Raw genomic sequence first — 20,122 nt, 5'->3', positions numbered from 1 at the left:
AAACTGTTGGCTAAAGACAGTGGTTGTATCTCAGATCTTTGGAGACACCTGGAAAGACGCCGCGCACTTGCTCTTTAAGGAGGATCAGGTGCAAGGGCCTCGTTGGCCACCAGGCCCCGCCCCCGAGGTGCAGTGCGGGGCGGGGCAGAAAGTGGGGGCCAAGACACGCAGGCGCAATCGTGCTCCAGCGGCGTTCTGGCCTCCCAGCCTCCCTGTCACGCAGCCTGATGCTGCGGAGGCGGTGGCGGCTGCGGCTGGGCACTGGCTTCGTCGCCGGTCACCATCGCACCCTTAGCTGCCGCACGGAGGCAGAAATGCCGCCGCCGGGTCGGAGTCAGCTCTGGCTAGGCCTGGTCCTGGGCTCTGTCTGCTCCTCGCTAGGGTCTGCCGTGCCATCCAACGCCCAAGGTGAAGCCTGCGCCCTGTCCCAGATTGCGGGGCGGGGGTGGGGGGTGGGGGTGGTAGTGTGGGGGGTGGGGTGCGGGGGGAAGGGGAGGGGGGCTTCCTCCCTCCCAGGTTCCCTGCATTCTTTCCTGTACATATCCATCCTTTCCTCTCTTGCTCCCTCTCTGATCCTATTGCTGCTTCCTTCCTTCCCTCCCTCCCACCCACAGTGCTTTTTTCCCTCTAGCCATACTTCTCCCCTTAAATTCTTCTTTCCTTTCCTCTGTCCTTCCCTCCCCCTCTCTCCCTTGCTCTCCCTAGGTCTCTCCTTTGGTCTCTTCCTCTGTCCCTCCCTCATGCTGGCTTGAGGCCTGCATGGTCAAAGCCTAACCCTGCCACCCAGGACTGGGCCTTCCTCTGATCACCCTCTCCCGCCCTCTCTTACCTGGCCAGCTGGGTTGTCAAGGTGCAGGGGACTTCCCTGGGCCTGTCAGTACCCTAGCACCTCCCATGGGTGGGGGGTCAGTGTTAGTGCAGCTGACCTCACCGAAGCCCCACCCTCCAGTGCAGATGCTCTGAATGTCCTTCTAATCATCGTGGACGACCTGCGCCCCTCCCTGGGCTGTTATGGGGACAAGCTCATAAGGTCCCCAAACATCGACCAACTGGCATCCCGCAGTCTCCTCTTCCAGAATGCCTTTGCCCAGGTATGTATGTCTGGGGCCCTTGAGGTGTGGATGTGTGCCTTGTGCACTGAGGGTGGGGTGGGGGTGGGGTCCCCTCAGCTGTTGTTCGATGGCACTGATTGTGCCAGGCGTCTCTCTGTCAGAGGGAAGAATCATGTGGAAAATGGTGTTTGCCATACCCCGGTTCGTCCACTAACAAGGAAGTTTGTGCTTTCAAGGGTGCCCTTCCTCCTCGGGTGCAGGGCGTGCCCCAGCCCTCAAGTGCTCAGGATGGTCCTGAGCAGCTTTCTTCCCTAGGGAAAGGGTTGTCCAGTGCTGAGAAGGAATGGGTGCCTCAGAGTGCCACCCTCAGGTCTGCAGACTGACCTTGGGCGAGTGCCAGGCAGCTTGCCATGGTGGCACAACTTCCTGAACCCCTCACAGGGCCAGCCCTGGGACCCTTGCCTGCTGTGTGCTCCCGTGAAACAGTGTCCTGTAGGAGGAGGACACAGTTTTCTCCAGGTTTGAGGGGCTGAGTCCTTCCCTCCTTCTCTCCTGGGAGATTTACTTCTCTGAGTAGGAGAGGCCCACATCCCACTGGCTGGCTTTGAGATCCACATGACTCAGCTGTCCAGCTGTTTGCCGAGGACTCCGGAGGTTGCCTGGTTACATTCAGCTCCCAGCATGTTTTCCTCTGAGGGCAATTCCCTCTGCTTCTGCTCCCTAACAGCAAGCAGTGTGCGCCCCGAGCCGCGTGTCCTTCCTCACCGGGAGGAGACCCGACACCACACGCCTGTATGACTTCAACTCCTACTGGAGGGTACACGCTGGAAACTTCTCCACCATCCCCCAGTACTTCAAGGAGAATGGCTACGTGACCATGTCGGTTGGAAAAGTCTTTCACCCTGGTACTGCTTGCTGTGCAAGTCTGGGTTCCTTTTTGTTTCTTGCCCGAGTCCGGGGATCTCCTCCTGGGGTTGGGGCTGTCTCCGCGGAGGTGTCTTGGGGCTGAGTGGACACCTCGTGATTCACTACTGCCTTTTACAAAACATTGCTTCTCAACCTGGCTTCATGTCCTCACCCACAGTGAAAAAGGGTAGACGTTTTTCTTCCTTTCGCATACGCCTCATGGGTCGTTTCGGTTCCTTCGGCTCCTGGGGTGGGACAAAGTGCCCTGGATGGGGAGGTGTACCCCAGGATCTCTGCCAGCAAAGTTTGGCTGCCCGATGAACTGGCCAGAATGAGAATGCTGAAGCCCAGAGCAATGTTAGGACTCTTCTTTCAACTTCTGGGAGAATTGCTATTATTTGACAAGACGTTGGCAGAAAAGGAAAGTATAAACGGAATGGAAATCACTTACAATCGCACCAGCCTTAGGAGAGCTGTATTTTGATGTGCCCCTTGTTCTGGGCTCATCATTTTCCTGATTGCAGATCTGTGCATATAATTTTAAGTCGTGATTTTCTTTTAAACACAGCGTTTTCCACAGAGTTGCAATTCGTGCAAAGTCAATTTACTGACAGCACAGTAGTCTAACATTCAGAGGTACTGTGGACTTTAGTCCTCATTGTTTTCAGGTCTGCGCTGTCACACACCTCTGGAATGAACGTCCCTGGAGGCAGAGTGAACTGCTGATGGGCAATGGCCCTAGGAATCTGGGACCCTGGGTTCCAGTCCCAGCTCTGCCACTTCTTAACTGGTCAGTTGGCCTTGGGCAAATCATTCACCCTCCTTGAGCCTCAGATTCCTTCTGTGGGAAGCTGGAGTCATAGCTGCCTTGATTCCCTCCTGGGGGAGCGGCCCAGTGCAGGACGTTCAGGAGTGTGAACGTGTGTTGAAATCCCAGGCTCCCAGTGGACTGCAGTGCTTATCATTAGGTTTTCAGTAGCTTTCCCTTTGCTCACTGCTTCCATCAGCAGGTTCAGTAGCCTTCTTCTGCAACCCAGCTGGCCTGTCCAGGTTGAAGGTAACTTAAGGTTGGGCTAAGTCAGGTCCAGTTTTGGAGTTGAATCTGTTGTGCAGGAATCGGGTTGTGCAGCCAAAAACCCACCATCAGGAGAACTTTCTGCAGTCAGAACTCCTATCAGGACGCCCCTTGTCTGAGTCTAGCTGGAGGGAAGAGACGAACTGCGGGAGAGGAGGAAGTACAGCAGAGGGGAATCGTGCTTCAGGAAAGGAGGCCAAACAAGGCCTGACAGAGTGACTTGGCCTCCTTACTCCTGATGGTGAGAAGTTGGGGTCAGGCTGTAAGCCCTGTGTGTTGGCCAGAGGGCAGAAGCTTTGCCTGCAGTCATTGTGGAAACACATTTTCAACTGGGTCTTTGTTCTCAAGACCTTTTTCTGTCAGGGAAGGACCTGTGAAGGGTGACAGCAGCCATGATTGAGTGAGAGCTAGGTACGTGCTGGTTACTTTCTGGTCGCTCCTTTGATCCTCCCCTCAACAGCAAGCAAGGTGGGTTTGTATCCTCGGCATCATTTCCTGAGGAGTTAATTGAGGCTCACGGAAGTCAAGTAGCTTGCCCAAGGTTGCATGGGTCCTAAGGGGCAGCGTCGGGATTTGAACCCAGGTGTGTCAGTCTCCTGTCCTCTCTCAATTGCACTTACTGTGCTGAAGAGCCCTGCAGCCAGTGCCCCTGGATGTGTCATTGTGCTGGTGATGCTTTTGGTCCTGTGGCTCTGCCTCTGCTACCCTCTCTGTTCCTCCAGGCTAATCCTCATAGGTAGCACTTCCCCTCAGACCCCTCTCAGGCCTGCTGCCCACCCTCAGCAGACCCACATCACCTCTGTGACTGGGGCCACCCCCCACTTATGACAACACTTCTACCCCCTAGAGGGCTGACAGTCCCTCCCTCCTTGATTTCACACGTTCTTATTTTGTCCTCCCAAATAGGCTGTTAAGTGCTCAGCGTAGGGGTGTGTTTCTGCTCCATGAATGAGCACTGAACCCGGAGTTCTAAGGCATGGGTTGGAACCCTGGCTCATTCATCTAATATCTGGTTGACATCGGGCAAGGCACTGACTTGCTCTGAGCCTCTTGGTGGTGCCAGTGGTTCAGCTTCCTCCTTCAGGGGGTGGGTGAGAGGCTCCAGCGAGGGCTCTGCATGGCTGTGTTGCTGTAACAGGCTGGCAGATCTCACCCTTTTGCGTTCCTTCCTCAGAGCCTAGCACGAATCATCAGGGCTTTAGGGACGGGGAGGTCAGATGCTTAGTACTCAAATAGGAAGCTAGAGAGTAGGCTTCCATGAGGACTTGTCATCTGACCTAAGCCCCTAATTTTATAGCTAAAGAAACTGAAGCCCAAAGAGGGAAGATAATACTTCCCCAATTGTTTACAAAGTTTTAACTTTGGGTGGGGAGGGCAATGAAGGACGCTTCACGTTTTCCTTAAACACTTTCTTTCCTCCCCTCAAGGAATATCTTCTAATCACAGTGATGATTCTCCATATAGCTGGTCTGTTCCACCTTATCATCCGTCCTCTGAACAGTATGAAAATACCAAGGTAAGGGTGTGAAAGGGCTTCTGTTCCCAAAAAGAACCACCTTTTCCCTGTCTAGCAATTTAAAGTCAAATATTGTGTGTAGTGTAATATTGTAGTTCCTTCAAGCCGGTATCCAGTGAGGTTTGTGGGTTTGGTGTGTGATCCTGACTTGACAGAGACATGTGTTAGGGTCTTTAGCATTAGGTACAATGAGAGTGGTGGGTTGGTTTTAGAAGCCGGTGGGGTATGCCTTGTTCTAGAATCTTATGCTCTAGTGTGTAAGACTCATAGAATGTCTCTTTGGTGCTCATTCTGGGTAAGTCTCTGTGTTGAGGGTTGTAGAAGATGCCAAGACACGGAAGGGAGAAGAGAGAACTGTGCTCCAGGAGCCTCGACCCAGATTGGAAGAAAGGCATACCGTCCATCCGTCTGTCTTGGGCTGAAATGCATAGGTTCAGGTGCCGGGAACTTTGATAAGGGTTTGAAAGTTTTAGAGCATTATGGAAAAAAGGAAATGTACAAAGACACTTAATCGTGGTTCAACAGACTCTCCAATGTATAGATGAAACTAAAACCCACAATTAAGAAATTCAGAAAAGCAGCTGCAGGATTGTAGCACCGTCCTCTGGAGAATGGTGTGTGTTTGGTGGAGATTGGTGGGATGCAGAGGAGTATTCGAAATTCTTGACGGTGTTGCATTTCAGAATACAGAGAAAGCTAAGGGCTCTGTCCTTTCATTTATGTCTCGAGTATTAACAGCGTGAGACTGGAAGACCCTATCTCAATCCTTCCATTCCCAGAAGCCATCTTGTTCCTTTTTGGTGACCTCACGTAGAAATGCCTGGTCCCTGTCCCGCCCTCCCCACAATTGTTCTCACAGCGGTAGGTCTGACTGTACCAAATCCCCTGTGAGTACTGCAGATGGTGTGAGCATAGAGGGAGCAGGTGCTGGGCTCTTCTGCCCCGGGGTGGGGTGGACAAAGCAGCCTGTGGAAAGACGCCCTTCTTTGAGATGGAGCAGCAGCTGCCACTGCCCCTGGGTCTTTGTGAGGTAGAATTCGTGGTCATGTTGACCCTGACCTTGTGGCCAGCATGGCCACTTTGGGAAATGAAGCAGTAGGCTGCATTCTGTGCATGGTGTGGTTGACGATGTGGACTGTCCATGGAAGGTCACCTTATCCACTTGACTGGAGATCTTGTCACTTACAAGCCATAGTCTGTCTTCAAAACCGAATATTTTTCTTTTGTTAAAACTTTTGAGATCTAATTCATACACATAAACATCACCCTTTTTAAAGTGTACAATTCAGTGATTTTTCAAAATATTCAGACTTGTGCAACCACCCCCCAAACCAGTGTAAGACCATCATTACCCCACCCGTAGCCTTGTACCCGTCATCGTTCACTCCCCATTTCCTGTCAGCATCCAGCTTGTGGCAACAACTGATCTACTTTCTGTCTCTTGGGATTTGCGTATTCCGGACATTTCATATAAATGGAGTCATACAGGATATGGCCCTTTGTGTCTGACTGTTTTGATTAGCGTAATATTTTTGAGGCTCATCTATGTTGTAGCGTGTGTCAGACGTTCCTTACTTTTCATAGCCAAATGGTATTGCGTTGTACGGTTGAACACATTATATTTACCCATTCACCAGTTGATGGACCTCTGTCTCATTTCCTGTTTTTGACCATATGAATGAACCCGCTATAAACATTCATACGCAGGTTTTTGTATGGACTTGAGTTGTCAGTTCTCTTGGGTAGCATTGCTGGGTCAGGTGTTTGTGTGGACTTAAGTTTTTATGTATTTTTGGTATATACCCAGGCAGAGGGGAACTGCAGGGTCATATAATAACTCTATGTTTAACTGCTGGAGGAACTACCAGAGTGTTTTTCAAAGCAGCCACACCATTTTACATTCCCATCAGCAACATATGAGGATTCCAGTTTCTCCACATCCTTTGCAACACTTACTTTCCATCTTTAAAAATGATAGCCGTCCTACGGTGTACTAGTGTGTATCTCATTGTGGTTTTGATTTGCATTTCCATGATAACTAAAGGTGTTAATCATCTTTATGTGTGCTTATTGGCTGTTTGTATATTGTCTTCGGAGAAATATCTATTTCAGTTCTTTGTCCATTTTTTAATTGACTCTTTTTTTATTGTTGAATGGGACGCAAATTTTTGATCCTTCTTTTACTTGAGATTCCTTTCATCATGACCTAGAGACAGAGGAATAAGAGCAGGGAGCTAAGTACTGGTGGATTTCTGCTCCCTGCCTGGACAAGGAAGAAACACTTCTGTGTTTTAGTTCTACTTCCTGTGTGCCTGTCCCCAGTGACTGATACTTAATGGGCTGCTGATATGAATGTGAAATCCATTGTGTATGTCGCCTTCCTGATTTCTGTTTCTTGCATTTAAAAAGCTGACTTTCTGTTTGTTTTTGTTTTGGAAGACATGTAAGGGGCCAGACGGAGAACTCCATGCCAACCTGCTTTGCCCTGTGGATGTGGCAGAAGTACCCGAGGGTACTTTGCCTGACAAACAGAGCACCGAGGAAGCCATACGATTGTTGGAAAAGATGAAATCATCTGCCAGTCCTTTCTTCCTGGCCGTTGGGTATCACAAGCCTCACATCCCCTTCAGATACCCCAAGGTGAAGAGCTGGCTGAGGGCTGATCCAATGCAGCCGTGATGGCTGCGTCGGGTTTGTTGAAGGAGGGATTTGTATAGTGAAGGTCGCCACATCCTGCCATCCCGGGTCGCCAGGGATGCCTGATGGCTCTGACGCACTCACTGGTGTGAAGATGGGATTCAGAGTCAAGGCTAAGAAGTAGACTTGGGACCCAGAAGAATCTTGTTGGAAACCTTGTCTTTCTACTTCCCTCCACTGGAGGGTTTTATTTCCTTTTCTTGAACTCAGTGAGCAAGTGTTGGGTTGGTTGGTGAGATTATGATAGAGAAGTGAGTCAGACCTAGCTGCCAAAGCCTGCAACAAGGGATGGTCCTTGTGATACAATTTCAGGGACTGTTTTCAGTAATTGTTCTGTAATCGCTTTTCCCCAGCGCCTGTCAGGTCAGACTCTGACACACAGGGCACTGCATTGCTTGTTGGAACCTCAAATCCTGTACTTGCGTGTATGTCGCGTAGAGCAAGGACTCTCTTCTTTTGTAAAAATCTTTTTTCAGTTTTTCCCCATTATGATTTCTCCAGGCTTGAGCAGCCCATTCTTTTGACGTGGCCTAGAAAGCCCATCACTTGTGATGAGAGTCCAGAGCAGAAGACCTGCTCTTTGATGCTGCCGGTAGCTTGCTTTGATTGGCCCAAGGGATCTCTCCGTCCTAGCAGGAGCGGTCAGCCCCCTTGATGGAGTGAGGCTCAGTTCTCCTGCCTGTTGTGCAGAAGAGAGTTAACCTGGCAGGTCTGACTGTCATCCTTTGAAAGTCCCGCCTACGAGGTTGGCCCTTGTCTGGGAACCTGGATCTTGGGAGTGTTCCCACCATTCCCAGAACTGACAAGTGGCTCGCTGTGCCTAAAGTAGTTAAGCAAACCACTGCCTTCTTGCTTGGAGTCTGGCATTTGGGTATGTTCAGGTGGTGGGTGCCTGGGTGACCAGGCCCAGTCAAACCCTGGGTGCTGAGGCTTTAATGAGCTTCCCTGGTAGTAGCATTTCACCTGTGGTGTCCCACAGCTCGCTACTGGGGGCATTAAGCACATCCAGTGTGACTTTGCTGGGACAGGACCCTCAAAGCCAGTGCCTGGTTTCCCCCAGACCTCAGGTGTGGGGCATCTCCCTTTGCTGAATGTGTTCGGTCTCCTTTCTCCTTAGTCAATCTTGGTCACGAGCATGACCGTGCACTGCGTCCTGTGAGCTCTTCGAGGGAAGTGCCGAACCTGAGGGTGGTTTGGGCATCTTCTACACCTCCCCACACGTTTTTCAGTTGGAGGGTAGGCGGGGATAGGGATTGGAGAGCATCGATTTATATGAGGGTAGAGAGCTGTCGCTGCTTGGTTTATAGAAAACAAGTCACATGGTTCCATTACCACTGGCATGTTGTGAGAGTGCCCTCAGGCCCGACTTGCTGGTGGGGGGGAAAGACCTGGGGCTTGTTAGTGAGCCACCGTGTAAGTCAACATCGCAGCCTTAGAGAAAAGGCAATGTAAAAACCAAGACAGTCCCAGCCTTGTGCCTTTGCCCAAAGAGTGACAAGCGCGTGGCTTTGTGTGCTTTTCCCTCTAGGAGTTTCAGAAGTTGTACCCCTTGGAGAGCATCACCCTGGCTCCCGATCCCCAGGTCCCTGCTGGCCTCCCTCCTGTGGCCTACAACCCCTGGATGGACATCAGGCAGCGGGAGGATGTCCAAGCGTTAAACCTCAGTGTGCCCTATGGCCCGGTTCCTGTGGACTTTCAGGTACCAAGGCTTGTTTGGGGGGAGGGGTGCGGCACTACTGGCATAGTGTCATTGGCGACACCGCCTTCCTCAGGACACTGCTCCGTCCATCATGTCTTACTTAGAACCTTCTGTGTACAGAGCATACTGCAGAGCGCTGGGGCTGGCGGTGGTCTGGTGGCATTTAGGACATGGGAAGTGCTGGGTGGATGCAGAGGCTCCGAGTCAGTGTCTCTACTTTACTAGAGAAGGGGCATGTGTAGATTTGGTGACTCGCTGGATGTGGGAAGAGGCCTGGATGAGCATCACTAGCACACGGGGAAAGGCGTTTAATCTAGGTGACGGTTCGTTCATCAGTTATAGGGTGATGTTGCTGGTACTTGCAGGTCCCCTCTGTGGGGAAGCCTGCACGGGCACCCACTGCTCTCAGGAGGTGGCTAACTGAGCAGGGTGTTGGTGCAGAGGGAGCTGGGGCATCTGCCGGGTCATGCCATCCAGCTGCAATGTCTGCTGTCCATTTGCCTTGTTGTGGGCTGGGCCACCACGGAGTTAGAATCCTCATAGTGACTCATCCATCACCTGCTCCCTGGAGTGCAGTAGACATGCTGACAAAGGCCTTTTCCGGAACATTCCACATGCAGCCCTGCCCTTCTGTGACCACGTGAATACTTCAACAGGAAGTGTCCAGTGGAAGGAAGAGGCCCGTGTTTTCAAAGTGTGCTTCCTGGACCCCTGCATCAGAATCGCCCTGATGGCTTGTTAAAAGTGCAGAGTCCTGGCCATATGTGGCCAATGATACATTTCTGTCAATTGAAGGCCCCCAGTCTGTTGTCTTCTGTTATAGCAGCCATAGGAAATGGATACAACTGTGTGGTATCTTTGGTGTGACCCTCAGCAGAGTTTGGAGGGACTGAGGGATCAGTTCCTGTGTGGACGGTCTTCTCCTGGCACCTGTTGGTGTGTGTGAAGGAGACAGAAAGAATCAGTTAAGTGGCTCATCCACCTGCTGTGATCTCAGCCCTATGTGAAAGCCTATCACCTTAAGAAAAGAGTCTTCCTTCTGACCTGCAGATTTCAGTGTGACCAAGGGGGAAGGGGATGCAGATGGTAGGGAAACAAATGTTGTGTTTTGGCTGAGCAAGTCTTGGCATCAGCAGAGGGGTGGCGTTCGTGCGGGGAGTTGAGGGGAACTGCATGTCTGTATGCCATGGAAATTTCAATCACCACAACTCTTATTACTTTTTAAAACTTGCAGCGGAAAATCCGCCAGAGCTACTTTGCCTCTGTTTCGTACCTGGATACGCAGGTTGGCCAACTTCTGAGTGCTCTGGAGGCTCTTCAGCTGGCAAACAGCACGATCGTGGCGTTTACCTCAGATCACGGTAAGCATTTGGAAATGCCCCGGTGAGTCACTCAGAGTCTTTGAACTTTTCTGTGAGACGTGCTTTTCTAGATTGCCTTTGTCATAGGCGTGTTCTCTTTTGGGAATGAGTGGTGCCCTGCTCTGGGATCTTGGGGTGCTTTTATGACCACCTTATGATTCCTGGGACCTGTCTCCGTGGGTCAAAGGAGCAAGTTGGATGCTCCTTGCTCCAAGGTGGTGGAGGTGGGTGGGTGAGTAGGAGGAACATTATAGCCACCTGTTTTTCTTGGTGAACACAGCAGGAACCGTCCATTTGTGTGGGAAGCCCCTTTGGCCCCCTTGTCTAACCTAGAGGAGTGGAGGACGTTTCATTGGTCTTAGGAGGATCCAGAGCAATCCTGGTAGAACCCAACAAGGCCCTCAGACCTGCCTCCACCCCTCCACCCCAGCCCTGCTGTCTGTCCTCTGCCAGGAGCCTGCGCCTGGGGTTCACAACGCTTACCTCCTCTCAGGTAGTTTCCTGCTTTTTCCAAAAATGGAAACCTCTTATTTAAAAATTATTTTTAACTTGAAAAAATTGAATTGTGCCAAGAGTAGAGGCTATACAATAGTGTGGTCCCGATCTTCCGGCTCCCCAGATGTAATCTCATGGCCATCTTGCTCATTTCATCCTCCCCACCTCACCCCCACCCCCCGAATTGTTTTGAAGCACACCTCAGGGTCTAGTTTCTCAGTAGGATCACTCATAAAATGTGTTTCCTTTGAAGGCTAACCGTACTACCTTTATCATACTTAGAAATAGGAAAACAATTCTTTAATATCATCAAATACGAATCACAATACTTTTAGGTCACCATGTGCTCGTAAAAAGAAAAAAAAGCACACGGAGCATATCATAAAGGGCCGGAGAGTCTTGCACTTTTATCTCAACTGCTCGGGTCAAGTGGGGCTGAGAGATCGGGGGCTGTCAGCCAGCCTTTGGTTGTTCATATGGGTATGTGTTACGTGTGTGCACATATGTAACACGTAGTCACAGAACAATGCGGGGTTGGTTGTGTTACGTATGTGTGTAGTTTTGTTCCCTGGCTTGTGTTTTATGACTTAACCATGTCACAGACAGTTTTCCGTGCCATGTTTCACAGATCTAGCTTATGCCTCATAAAGGCCTGTAGTCACGGTACCCATTTATGGAGCTGACATAATTTTTCACTCTTTCCGTAATGACTTGCCATCCACTTCCGTGCCCACTGTCCTCCTGCACTGCTGACACAGCCCACTGCACCCCACGCAGGCAAGGTCTGCTGGGAAGCTCTCTTTGCCCCGTGGCAGCTGCATGCAAAAGGTCCTTCTGAAAGGGCCCTCCCAGGACTTCCTGCATCCGAACTCCAAAAGCCTTCTTGAATCCACACATGGCAGCTCTTCATGGTGTGGGTTATTTTGTAACAGGGAAACCTCAGTGTACTATCTGTGTCCTTTATATGTTTTGCACCAAAATGAGTGCTCAAACTAAAAAAGATTGGACATTTCCAACTTGGAGCATTCGTGGTATCTGTGGCAAGGGATGCTTGCTATCAGGGTTTAGGGCTATTTTTCATCAAGGTTAAGGATGTGGAATTAGAAGTTATAATTTTTTGGTCTACGGTATGTGATAAACATTGGACAAGCGCTTCTTGTCTTTTTTAAATGCCAGTGATTGTACCAGTGTTGCACAGCTCATTATTTGGCGGTACACAGCCAAAAGTGAAAACCTGAGCTTTGAGACTTGAGTCCAGACAGGTAGGCACAGGACGAGGCAGTGATGACACTAGGGCTGTCGGGGTCCCTGCCTCGGCGGGGGAGGTGGGTCCGTGGGTCCCTTGGAGCCGAACATGGGTATGTATTGCCAGTTGCTTGTTGAAAGAAGATATTTTACGTTGGGAATTTAACACATTTTTCCTTTTAAAGCTTTCCTCATTCAAGATACTGGTAAATGTCTAACTTCAAATAAAGCAATATTCAGGCGGAATCACCCTGTTTGTGGTAATTCTAGAGGAATTTCTTTCTTGTCGGTGATGAGTGTTTGCTTCCCCTGGTTTCCACAATGGGAAATGAAATGGTGTCTAACATGAACAAGCTGTGATGTGGTTATTTATTTTCTGTTATTTGGTGCTTTTTCTGAACCAGGGTGGGCTCTAGGCGAACATGGAGAATGGGCTAAATACAGCAATTTTGACGTCACTACTCGCGTGCCCCTGATGTTCTACGTTCCAGGAAGGACGGCCCCGCTTCCAGAGGCAGGCGACAAGCTTTTCCCTTACATCAACCCTTTTGATTCCGTCTCAGCATTGATGGAGCCAGGTACACAATATGCTGAAGTGATGTTGCTTGGCAGTAATAGCTCCTTTAGTTTATAGAGAGCACCTTACTGAATCACGGCCTGGGATGGATCCAGTCCACCTTCCTGCCCAGTGTTGGCATTGCTGTACACGTGTCCTGAGTGCTTCCCACGCTCTGGGTCACACAGGAGTGGCAGGGCCAGAGCAGACAAGAGTGGCCCCTGTCCACGAGGAGCTGTAGGAGGCAGGGTTTGGGTCAGGGCGGGGGAGACAAAGGAGCAGGAGGCATCCCCAGGATGGGGAGGTCTGTCATAGAGGTGACAGATGACAGCAGCCTACTTGGGAGGTCAGAGGAAGGGGGTGGCAGACTTGGCTGGAGTCCCCCCCCCCACTCCTGGTAAGCAGAACTCTGTTACTTACTCACTTCAGGCAGGGACTCGCTTCTCTGGGAGGGAGACAGTTGCCATTTGGGCAGCTCATTGGTCTAGTGAACCAGGAGATCTGTACAGTTCTCAGGTGGTTCTTCTTCTGCCTTCCCCGGCAGCAAAGGGCACATTGACCTAGCCTTGCAGCTGGCAGTCCTCCCATGCTTTGGAAACAGCATAGCCTTCTCTTCTTTAGGCCAAAGTCCTCAATCGTTCAGCTGTTCCTCTCAAGATCGTGGTAGACCTATGGTTGTCCTGGTCTCTGTCTTCCAAAATGCTCCTGTTTGAGAAAGCCCTTTTCCAGAAATGTCCCTTGGACAAGCCACCCTCCCTGCCTCAGGGGGCGACTTGGGTGGGTTTTCTGTGAGTTGTCTCGAGACTTGATAAGCTCAGTGGAGAGAAGAGGTATGCACTTCAGATGACATTTGCTGTTTTTGGAGTGCTTTTCCTATGGGCTCTGCTAAAGAAGGGTGTCCCCTTTCTGGACTTCTGCATTTAATCCATCTTTAACATGTACATCCTGCATTTTATATAGATTGTGGTTTAAATTTTCCCTGGTTTTGGGCCATTGTCCTGGCCTTTCTGGATCTTTCCAAGTTTGCTTTCTACTGTCTGATTTTATTTCTGCATATTTGAAATTTGTGTGCTGCATTCCCTGTCTTCTTTCATGTCATTGACAAAAAAGTTAAACAGTTTCAAGGCACGATTATAGCCCTTTTTTTACTTGGAGAAATCTGACAGGTTGACAGTTGTTTTTGGAATTGTTGTTGGGAGGTGTTCGGTAACTTATAAATTCATACAAGTGCACTGGCCTCCAGTTTATTTCTAAATTTAATCTCTAGCCTGTATCTCTTCCCTGAACTTTGGACTTGGCTTTCCAACCGCCTGTCCCACTTAGCCAGTCTCACCTCCCAAAGCTGAACTTCTGACCATAATTTTACCTCAGGCCGTTCCTTTGACACTCTTCCGCCTGTCAGGAAATGGCAAAAGAGTCTGAGACCAACACATCATGGAGGCAGCTCGACCTCTGTCTTTCTCTCATATTCTATATGTGATATGCAGTGTGTCAGCAAGCCTGTCACTCTCCATTCAGAATGTGTCCATATCATTTCTCACCACTTCCCCACCAGCACTGTGTACCAAACGGCCGGCCACCAATTCTTGCTGGATTTCTGCAACAACTTGCTAACATCTCCTGGCTGTGCCCTCGATCCCCTAGAGTTTTTGTTCCTCCCGGTAGCTAATGTGATCCTGTGAAAACCCAAGTCAAGTTGTGTCATAGCTGTGCTGTGGAGCCTCCCACGCTCTCGCATCTCACTCTGAGCCAAAGTGTCTGAGCCAGCTGTCTTGCACAACGGCCCACAGTCTGGATTTGTGTGATTGCTTCCTTGTGACTAGATTCAGGGTAAACATTTTTTGACAAGTTCCGTACACATGAGGTTGTGTGCTCCCCTTGTATCACATCTGGTGTCCTTCCTGGAGGCCTGTGCCATTACGATGAAGCCACATTCGGTCACCTGGTTAAGGTCACATCAGGCAGGTTTTGCCATTGTAAAGGTGTCCTTTTAAAACTCTCTTTACTTTTTAATTTTTATTTGGCTTACAAATCAAATGTGTAGGAGATGAAATTGGGAAGCATGGAGCAAACTCTCAGAGATCCAGAATGGCTAGAATGATGGTCCAAAGCCAAGATACATTGAACATAATCCATATCAAGTACAGGATTTAGACTCTAAGGATGGATCAAGCACAATGAGATATCATTTCACACCCATTAGGGTGGCTGTTATCAAACTACACAGAAAACAATGATGCTTGTGAGGATGTGGAGAAATTTGAACCCTCAGACACTGCTGGTGGGAATGTGAAATGGTGCAGCTAAAGTGTAAAAGGGTTCGGTGATTCTCAAAGACTTACGGGTAGAATTCCCATGTATGTGGAACTCAACAGTTCCACTTCTAGGTGTATAACCCATAGAATTGAAACGAGGTATTGAAAGAAAAACGTGTACACAGAGCATTATTCACAGTAGCCAAAAATGCAGAAGCAACCTAAGTGTCCAGTGATAGACGAAGGGATAAACAAAATGTGGTAGATACACGCCACACAATATTGTGCTAAAAAGAAGCATAAAAGCAAAAAAGACAGCCTGTGGAGCCCAGACCAGCTCCACACATTCTGCCTGGCTAGGGCAGGTTTCGTAATGTAACCCATTCTGCTGGGTCTCTTCCTCCTTCAGGCCGGGAAGCTGTGGACCTCGTGGAACTTGTCTCTCTCTTCCCCACACTCGCCGGACTTGCGGGCCTGCACATTCCACCTCGCTGTCCCATTCCCTCATTTCACGTGCAGCTGTGCCGAGAAGGCCAGAGCCTTCTGAAGCATTTTCGATTCCATGACTCGGAGGAGGACGTGGCTCTCCATGGTAATCCCCGTGAGTCGATTGCCTATAGCCAGTACCCCCGGCCTGCAGATTCTCCTCAGTGGAATTCTGACAAGCCAAGCTTAAAAGACATCAAGGTCATGGGCTATTCCATACGCACGATAGACTATAGGTATACTGTGTGGGTTGGCTTCAATCCCCATGAATTTCTGGCTAACTTTTCTGATGTCCATGCAGGGGAACTCTATTTTGTAGATTCTGACCCTTTGCAGGATCACAACATGTATAATGACACCCGAGGTGGAGACCTTCCCCATTCATTGACACCTTGAGTTGTGCCAACCACTGACGGCACATATGTAATGTGCTGCCATCCAGCTGGTGAGAGAAGGGGTTAGAGCCAGTCATTTTCTGATTACACATAATATTGGAAGCAGCCCGAGGGGCACGCAACACAACATGCATCGACGCTTTAGCCTAAGAATGTGTAACAGGCAAATCTTTGATTTGGTCTTTATTAATTTCTAATTGGTAACTGAACTGGGCCTGGGCTGAACCTTTTCTTTCCTTTTTATCTTTGAATGGTCATATTTTTGAACAGCTTCATTATTGAATGAATAAGTATAGAGTGCACAAACTAAAAGGGTGAAAGCTTTAGATATCAAGACCGTAATAACCAAACGTAATACTATTCTCAAGTAATACCTTAATTATTTGTGGAATTTAGTGTACTTCAAAGAGTAAGCCTATATCCAATTAGGTTTGATACTGAGTTCCTGGTTCTTCCATTTATAATTTAATACGATTTCTTATTCAGCCCAGTGTATTAAAATACTGTCAACATGTAATCCAGGTTTCTCTTTAAAGATGTAAAATTAAATAATAATGCTAGATGCCAAGGCCTTGAATATTTTGTGTTCAGTTTTTGTTTCTAAGATCAAAACATTTCAAAATTCAAAGATGAAATGTACATGAAGAGATTAATGTGTAATTTCTACTTCAAATCATAAATCATGCTCAGTAAGCTAGAGGCATGAGACATATGGAAACTCAGTTCAAATTTTTAGAGATTTCTTGGCCCAAATAGTAATTTGTTAGTAAACAATATGACCTTTGAACCCAAAGTCCATCTATTGAAAGGCAATGTTATTTGCAATGGAAAACATTTAGAGACCTAGCTCTATCCATGAATTGGGGCATTCACAACCTTCGTAGTTTTCTCCTTCTTCAGGGCTGGCTACTTGCTGGCATCCATTTATGCAATAGGCAGGAAATATTCTACTTTTAATTGCTGAGTAGTGACAACATTAATTTTATTAAATTCTAAAGTATTTTGAGGATTGTGAAAACTGTTCATTAGTATAATATTAGGTCATTTGAAATCCCCCAGTATGTAGTTCTGTATTCCTTAAATATGAAAGTAACCAAAAAGGCAGGTGGTTCTGACAAGCTTAGCCTATGTCATCTTAAAAAGGGTAGAATATGCACAACTCATATTTAGAACATGTTGAAGCTGATCAATCATCAGGAGTTATCAGAAGAGTCAACCGTTTTTTCAATAAACATCTAAGATAGTCATGTATCAAAGTGAGTATTTTTCAGTCATTCTCTCTTTACAGGTACTTCAGTGTTTAAAGGGAAATATTTGTGAAACAAAATACAGCATAGTAGCATAAGTTACTAAAGGGTATTTATTCCATGGCAACCAAAAAGGGCAAGATATTGATTGTATAAAAAAAAATTACTTCAATTCAGTGAAATTTCAGAAAATGTTTTCTGTATTCACTAATTAGCCTACAATCGAAGTATATATAGTAACACAAGTATCTTCTAAGTGATGAAGTGACTTACTGTTCTGGCAACAACAGTTTCTACTTGTGGTGTGAAGGCCCAACTCATCTCTCTGGATCCTGAAGCTTATGTCTCTGTGGAAACTTCAACTTTATGTGTGATTCCCTTCAGCCTTTTCTTTCTCCTTCTTTATCCTTTTGTGGCTCTTATCACTTCCTCAAGGATTTTTACAATCCTGTCTGTAAATTCCTCCTGACATATTTTTAGTATATTTAGCTTTATGTCCTACTCCACAGTTACAGTAAGTTTTAACACAGGGTTTTATTTCACATTCACTCATTGCTCCTGTTGGCTACAGTACGCACATGTGATCATTTTTCTGCGCTTTATTTCTTGAAGCACAGGTTTAGTATCAAAAATCTTCAAATTCGGGTCTTGCTGAAGTTGTAAGCTGAACTCTGCTGGGAGACGGTCAAGCAACATGCACGTAGGATGTGTAGCTGCCATTTTGGCAGTAATTCGCCTGCATGTCCAAATCTGCATCCAGCTCTGCGTCTGCATGGGGTGCTTTTGCGTGTGGATCTGTCTCTACTGGAAGTGCTTCTAGCTTATCTGTTCTACCCAAGGGCGTAGCCTCAGAATGCTTCTGCTCTCCTATGGTTGTAATTTTTCTTGGCTTCCCTTTACAAATCTATCACTTTAGAAGTGAAGAAGGCTGCACTTCAAGTTCCACAGTGAGCTCTTGCAATCATCGTATGAGTTACGGTTGCCTTTTGCATTTTTGACACTGAACCCAATTTAGAGCCACTTTTATTTCCTTTTGCATGTTTCCGATACACATTGGGATGAGCAGCCACTTTGCGGTTTTCGGCTATCACAGCTGCTCGTGTTCCTTATCTTGACTTGACCAAGAAAAACCACACATGTGTTGCTTTTCATCACCTGTCTCCTTTCCTATTGAGCTGGACATCTATTATTAATGGTTCTCCAGTCCCTTGATTTGTAGAAAACCCCATTTCACTCCAGCAGTTCTTTCGTATAGTTCATTTGAAACGTGTGACCCCAGACATTTTGAATGGCCCTAATTCCGTTCTCACAAACATGAGGGTATGTCAGAACCACCTGAAGGGCTTGTCAACTCCAGCGTGCTGGGTCCTGCCTAACAGAGGATCTAATTCAGTGCATCTGAGATGGGGCCTGAGAATTTGCATTTCTTCCACATCACGCTGCTGCTCTAAAGACCCCACTTTGAGAACAACTTCCCCTATGTGTGTGCTGTCCAGTAGACACTAGGTACATGTGTCTATTTAACTTTACATTAGTTGAGATGAAATAAACATTTCAAAAGCAGAATCCCAGTTGCACTTGCCATATTTCAGTGCTCAATAACCACATGTGGTTAGTGGCTACCATATTGGACAGCGCAAATCTAGAAGCTTTCTGTCGTGGCAGAAAGTTGAATGGAGCTGCCCTAGGTTCACTCTGAATTTGAGCTGGATCCACATGGCTGTTGGCAAGTTCCACCTGTGGGCTGATTCTCTGCCCTGTGTTTGCCTGCAAAGATGTGTCTGGAGGTGAGTGAAGTGTAAGGTGAGTTTGCCTGGAGGTGAGTTTGGTGTAAGGCTAGCATAGGGAGTTCACTCTGGCAGTCGGCCTCTTCCTCTCCACTCCCATGGCCATGGCCCCAAGCCTTTCCAAGTAGTTTACCCACCCCTCCTCTTTCCTCCCTGGTCCCTCAAAAATCCATGTGTCTTCCTGAAATCCCTCTCTTGTCCTACCCCTTGAGAACACCAATAGTGCCTACGACTAGGTCTACACAGACCTTCACTGAGAAATCAGCGTCTTCCCTGACTCCACGAAGCCCCTTTCCTCGGTTGACCAGTTTCCATACTGGTCCCAAACTCTCCTTTGCCAATCCCTACCTGCCCGTCCACCCCTAGGTTGTCCCCTCTTCCCTTCACCATGCTTTCATGACCATTCTTCACAGCCTGCTCCCATGGTCCCACCTCAAGGAGGCTGAGGGTTTGTGACTCACTAGACGGCGTCATGGGATGAAATGAACATTGCTCAATAATCTTGTGGTCCCCTTACTTGAGAAAAGGCATGGTTTTCTGGTCACAAAATGGTGTTAACTGTAGAAAAATTGGGAAACAGAAATGTCGTTAAAGAAGATGCAGCAGTGTTTTACCTTAAGATAGTCGCTTGATGTCTAGTGTGGGGGGTGTGAGTTTTTTATGCTGTTGTGATCATACTTTATGCTTTCTCATGCAATTTTATATTCTTGTTTTTTCACTAAGTATTACATGTGGTTATTGCAGATTTTTGCAAAGGTACTTTATACTGGTAGCAATGTTTTATTGTGTTGTGTTTATCGTAATTTACGTAACCTTCTTTCAATTATTGGGAATTTACGTGATTTCCAAACTTTCAGTATTGTAAATAATGCTGTGATGAACAACTTTGCGAATAAAATGTTTTTACGTATTTCAAAATACTCCCTTAGGTTAGTGTCTTAGTGCTCAATGGTCAAAAGCTTCTGTTTTACTCCTCTCCTCACTCTGCTGCTGCCTTAGGGTAATAACACTGAAACTAAAGCAAAGAAGCATACAAATTAAAAACCATAACACCAAAAAAAACAAACCAAACAAAACACCGCACCCCTAATGATAAGAAGTGAAAGTGGTATCCTGTTTAACCGTCTAATTCTTTGCTTATGGGTGACCTTGATCATGTTCTGTCAGTACGATTGTTGGGCATCTGTATTTCCAGTGTGTGAATTGCCTTTGAATTTCAGTATTGGGTTTCACTTTTTAAGTAATCAAACAAATCGCTCTTTTTCTATGTGATTTTTCCCCTGTCTGTTTCTGTTAAACATGGAGACCCCTCCCAATCGGAAGATTGAATAAATTTTCCTTTTCCTTTGC

At 47.6% G+C, this 20,122-nt stretch overlaps 1 protein-coding gene across 2 annotated transcripts in view; it reads left to right on the top strand.

Annotated features, from left to right (window-relative positions):
* Positions 1-20,122, top strand: part of IDS (iduronate 2-sulfatase) — a 26,971-nt gene extending 6,849 nt beyond the window's left edge. The window contains exons 1-9 of one of the 2 annotated variants that reach the window (XM_019712666.3): positions 159-408; positions 955-1,091; positions 1,780-1,957; positions 4,461-4,549; positions 6,989-7,189; positions 8,775-8,945; positions 10,180-10,306; positions 12,451-12,624; positions 15,267-20,122. In XM_019712666.3, the coding sequence (XP_019568225.3) occupies positions 228-408; positions 955-1,091; positions 1,780-1,957; positions 4,461-4,549; positions 6,989-7,189; positions 8,775-8,945; positions 10,180-10,306; positions 12,451-12,624; positions 15,267-15,739 (1,731 nt within the window). In that variant the 5' untranslated portion in view covers positions 159-227 and the 3' untranslated portion in view covers positions 15,740-20,122. Of the gene's footprint in view, positions 1-158; positions 409-949; positions 1,092-1,779; positions 1,958-4,460; positions 4,550-6,988; positions 7,190-8,774; positions 8,946-10,179; positions 10,307-12,450; positions 12,625-15,266 lie in introns of those variants that run through there. The other variant, XM_074324180.2, reaches the window with a different exon arrangement.

The sequence above is a fragment of the Rhinolophus sinicus genome, chromosome 18 (assembly GCF_057876585.1).
Source record: "Rhinolophus sinicus isolate RSI-liver-muscle chromosome 18, RSI-T2T, whole genome shotgun sequence".
Taxonomy (NCBI): Eukaryota; Metazoa; Chordata; class Mammalia; order Chiroptera; family Rhinolophidae; genus Rhinolophus; species Rhinolophus sinicus.
This window is presented reverse-complemented; position numbering and strand designations above follow the sequence as displayed.